At 63.4% G+C, this 4,728-nt stretch overlaps 1 protein-coding gene across 1 annotated transcript; it reads left to right on the top strand.

Annotated features, from left to right (window-relative positions):
• The first annotated feature begins 413 nt into the window (after positions 1-413).
• LOC130262656 (serine/threonine-protein kinase pim-1-like) lies at positions 414-4,506 on the top strand. Its single transcript, XM_056509973.1, is given in 9 exon segments — positions 414-420; positions 876-1,102; positions 1,105-1,246; positions 1,841-1,951; positions 1,984-2,186; positions 2,308-2,382; positions 2,586-2,952; positions 3,562-3,738; positions 3,985-4,506. Coding segments are annotated over 9 exon segments (1,416 nt in total). The 3' UTR covers positions 4,092-4,506.
• The last annotated feature ends 222 nt before the right edge of the window (positions 4,507-4,728 follow it).

Genomic DNA, 4,728 nt, shown 5'->3' with positions numbered 1-4,728 from the left:
TCCTGTTTTCCAAGCTTGGAACAATCACAATGAAAACCTTACCAACAGCACAACTCCCCAGACCACAAGGAAAAGAAAAGATAATTTGTAAAGTTCTCCAAACATTTGTCCTGCTTTGCTGCAGAACTTGTGCTGCAGCACAGTGTGGAAAGCCAAGAGAAGCTGCAGTTGGTGGCACAGCTTATGACAAAAGCTCAACCTCGTTCTCCATGAAAGGTTCTTGAAAAGAGCAGACAGGACTGTGGAGAAGATTCTTGGAAAACTGAAACAGCTTTCCAGAAGTGAAAATGGAAAGAAACGATCCAAGATGTTTTCATGTATTTATTTCTATGCTCCCCTTTTCTAGTGTTTTATTTAGTGTTGCACTGCTTTTCCATGCCATTAAGTCCAAATGGATCTCACCTCTAAGATCGATGACTTGTGAGTTTTAGACACTCTAAAATACCATAAACCACAAAGAGTTTGCCTTCCCCTGGTTTTGTTGGAAAGCAATGCTGGAGACATAAGTGCAGTGCTTGGCTCGGGCAGGAATCCTCCAGCCAGGAAAGGAGCCCCGACGTGTCTGAGCCTCAGCAGGGCCAATGCACAGCAGGGACCCAGGGGATTCCTGTGTCCCCGTGCGGGAGTCGGACTCTGGGCCTGGGCTCAACAGGGCAAAGTTCTCGTGTTGGGACAGACTCAGGGGCTGCCCCTGGGGCGCGCGGGGCTCGGCCATGGGGCGTGTGGGGCGAGCGTGGAACGGACACGCGGACAAGCGGACACACGGACAAACGGCCCCGGCGCTTCAGTTGCGGCGGCAGCGGCGGCGGCAGCAGCAGCAGCAGCGAGTCTACAGACCCTCTCGATCTCTTGTTCCTCCTCTCCCTCTCTCGCAGTCCCGCATCCTCTTCCCCGGTCCCTTTCACGGACCCTCTCCCCCTCTCCCCTTCTCCCCCTCTTCCCCTGCCGGGCCATGCCCCGAGCCCGCCCCCGGCCCCGGGCGGTGCTGCCCCTGCCCCAGCCCCGTCCCCGTCCCCGGGCCCGCCCGTCCCGCCGCGGTCTCGCCTCCGCCCGGCTCTCGCTGTCCTGGCTGTGGCGCTGTTGTCTGGGCATCAGTGCCTGGGGCGGGGGGGCGGCATCGCCTCTCTTTGGCTCCGCTTGTCCCGGCCCCGGCCCCGGCCCCGGCCCCAGACTTGGCCCTGGCCCCAGCCCCAGCCTTGGCCCCAGCCCCAGCCCCAGCCCCAGCCTTGGCCCCAGCCCCAGCCTGGCCCCATCCCCAACTTTAGCCCCAATTTTAGCCCCAGTCCCAGTCCCAGCCTTGGCTTCAGTCCCAGCCCTGGCCCTGGCCCCAGCCCCGCTTTAGCCCTAGCTTTAGCCCCAGTCCCAGCCCCAGCCTTGGCTTCAGTCCCGGCCCCAGCCCCAGCCCCGGCTACAGCCCCAGCCCCAGCCCCGGCCCCAGCCCCAGCCCCAGCCCTGGCACCGGCCCCAGCCCCAGCCCTGGCACCGGCCCCAGCCTTGGCTTCAGTCCCGGCCCCAGCCCCGGCCCCGGACCCAGCCCCAGCTTTAGCCCCAGCCCCAGCCCCAGCCCCAGACCCAGCCCTGGCCCCAGACCCAGCTTTAGCCCTAGCTTTAGCCCCAGTCCTAGCCCCAGCCTTGGCTTCAGTCCTGGCCCCAGCCCCAGCCCCAGCCTTGGCTTCAGTCCCGGCCCCAGCCCCAGCTTTAGCCCTAGCTTTAGCCCCAGTCCCAGCCCCAGCCTTGGCTTCAGTCCCGGCCCCACCCGTGGCTTCAGTCCCGGCCCCACCCGTGGCTTCAGTCCCGGCCCCGGCCCCAGCCCTGGCACCGGCCCCAGCCTTGGCTTCAGTCCCGGCCCCAGCCCCAGCTTTAGCCCTAGCCCCAGCCCCAGCCCCAGCCCCAGCCCCGGCCCCAGCCCCAGCTTTAGCCCCAGTCCCAGCCCCGGCCCCGGCCCCAACGAGTGCTCAAACCCCGGCCCCGGCTCCTCCCGAGCTCCGCCGGGGCCCGGGGCGGGTGGGGATTCCCGGCCCAGGGCGGTCGGGGGGCGGTCGGGGGCCGTGTCTGGCCCCGGGCCGAGCGCTGCCAGCCGCGTGTCGCCCGCAGGGAAGTCGCAGGAGGCGTTGCAGGAGCGGTACCGGATGGGTTCGCTGCTGGGCAGAGGCGGCTTCGGCAGCGTCTTCTCGGGCACCCGGCTCGCGGAACGGCGCCCCGGTGAGTGGCGGGGGCGGAGGACGAGGAGGAGGAGGAGGGAGGAGGAAGAAGAAGGAGACGAGGAAGGGGAGGTTGGAGCGCGGCGTGCCGGGACGGCGAGCTCAGCCCGCTGCTGCCCCTTGCTCGCAGGTGGCCATCAAGCGCGTGCCGCGGGGTCGCATCCGGCGCTGGGGCGAGCTGGTGAGTGAGCGGGGCCAGCGGCAGAAGCCGGGGCGTGCCGGGCGGCGAGGAGCCGGGGCCCGGCAGGGTGGGAGCCGCCGGGAGCCCTGCAGGGAGAGCGGGCGTGGGGTGAGCGGGGGTGCAGAGCATCCCGGGCTGGCTGAGGAGTCCCAGAGCCCTGGCACGGCCTCAGCCCCGCTGACGGCATCGTGCTCCTCGCGCAGCCCAACGGCGCCCGTGCGCCCCTGGAGATCGTGCTGCTGGACAAGGTGTCCACTGGCTTCCCTGGAGTCATTCAGCTGCTGGAGTGGTTCGAGCTTCCCAGCTGCTTCTTGTTGGTGCTGGAGCGTCCGGAGCGATGTCAGGACCTCTCTGATTTCATCGCGGCTCGGAGGTTCCTGCCGGAGGAGGAGGCGCGGGGGCTGTTCCGCCAGGTGCTGGAGGCCGTGCGGCACTGCAGCAGCTGCGGGGTCCTGCACAGGGACATCAAACCGGCCAACATAATCATGGACCTGGACAGCGGGCAGCTCAAACTGATTGACTTTGGCTGTGGCACCTTTCTCCAGGACACAGTCTACACCCAGTTTGCAGGTGAGCCGAGCCTGGGGGATGCTCCTGGCATCTCATGGCCCAGCCTGGCTGTGGCACCAGGGATTCCCCCCTTTGCTGCAGGCCATGGCATTGCTTCTGCAGCCAAGTTGCTTTTGGGTGGGGGTCAGAGGGGGCCAGCTGCCAGCCCTGCCAACCGCATTCACCACCCACGCAGCCGTGGCTGGAGCTGGGGCAGCCAGCCCGACACAAACCCCATGGGGGTGGCAGAGAGGGGGGTCAGACCTGGGCACCGCTCAGTTTGGTGGGCAGGCGAGGAAGGGCTTGGACTGCTTTGCTGCCCTTGTTTGCCTTAGCTTATTAATGTTTTCTGAGGGCAATGCAGGCACGGAGGAGAGTGGGTTTTTCTCACCATTGGGTGGGTTTTTCTTCTGTATGTCCTAGTTGGGCTTCCCAGGGCTTCTGCTGCCCTCTCCCAATAGCAGTGGCTTCTTTTCCAGCCCCAGTTTTGTACACAAGAGCCAGGTGCTCACAAGGAGGCAGTGGGTCACCCCCTTTGCCACTGGTGCAGCCCCCCCATGCCCAGGGATGCTGGGGCGAGGCTCTGGGAGCAGCAGCATCCCCCTGATGAGCTCCATCTGTATTCCATAGGAACACTGTCCTACAGCCCCCCAGAATGGACCCACCTCAAATGCTACCACGGCGAGGCAGCAATGATCTGGTCCCTGGGTATCCTGTTGTACCAGATGGTCTGCGGGAAGCACCCGTTCCAGAAGGGCCGGGACATCATCTGGGGCCAGCTCAAGTTCCCACAACAGCTCTCTCAAGGTGGATCCTCATCTCTGGGCACAGGGAATAGCAGTGCTGGGAGACAGCAGTGGGCTCGTGAGCATCCTGCTCTGGCAGCTGCTGAGGAGGTGGCACATGTCCTGCTGTCCTCCAAAACGGGGAATTGACTGGAAAGTTTAGGCACAGCTGTGAGAACATCCAGCAGAGCCCAGGCACGGGAATGGTGGAGCAAAGCAAACAGGATCCTTCTCCAACTGCCTGGTGATTTGTGGTTTCTCTCCCCAGAGTGCCAAGATATTATCAGTTGGTGTTTATCCATGCGCTCCTTGGACAGGCCATCTGTGGAAGATCTGTTCTATGACCCTTGGCTGCAGGGTGTTCATCTGCCCTAGAAAATGGGAGACATTCACAGGCACCATTTGATCCAGGAGCCTGGATCAAACAGCTCCACACATCTCTTGGTGATAAGAAGCAAAGAAACCCAGACTTCTTCGTCCTGCCTGTACCACGGAGCAGGGGTCATCAGATGGGAACATCTGTTCTGGAGCTGAGCTGGTCTTGCAAGCACTGGCGACCACCATCCAACCTGGTTTTACTTGTCCTGCTTCAGTGATGGCTGAGTCCCTGGGCAGAGCACTGACAGCCTGGTCTGGCCCCCAGGGAAGGAGAAGCAGCCCCTGGAGAAGGTGTCCCAGGTGGGGCTGCTACAAGGACAACCTCAAGGATGACAACCTCTTCCTCGACCTGGCCACTGGCAGCTGGAGATGATCGACTTTGATTCTGGCACTTTCTTTACAGACATGCTCCACACCCAATTTTCAGGTGAGTCCCCAGCCAGGGGAATGCTCCCAGATCTGGACATGGCACAGCCTGGCCGGGCACCAGAGGTTCCCCCCTTTGCTGAGTGGATGCAGCAAATTCCTCAGTGGGGTGCCAAGCTGCTTTTTGGCTCTGGGCAGCTGCTGAGGGGCTGGATGTGCCATGGCTGGCTGCAGGCTGGGCACACGTGCTGCCCTCCTGCTCTGCTCC

Source organism: Oenanthe melanoleuca, chromosome 25 (genome assembly GCF_029582105.1).
Source record: "Oenanthe melanoleuca isolate GR-GAL-2019-014 chromosome 25, OMel1.0, whole genome shotgun sequence".
Classification (NCBI taxonomy): domain Eukaryota; kingdom Metazoa; phylum Chordata; class Aves; order Passeriformes; family Muscicapidae; genus Oenanthe; species Oenanthe melanoleuca.
This window is presented reverse-complemented; position numbering and strand designations above follow the sequence as displayed.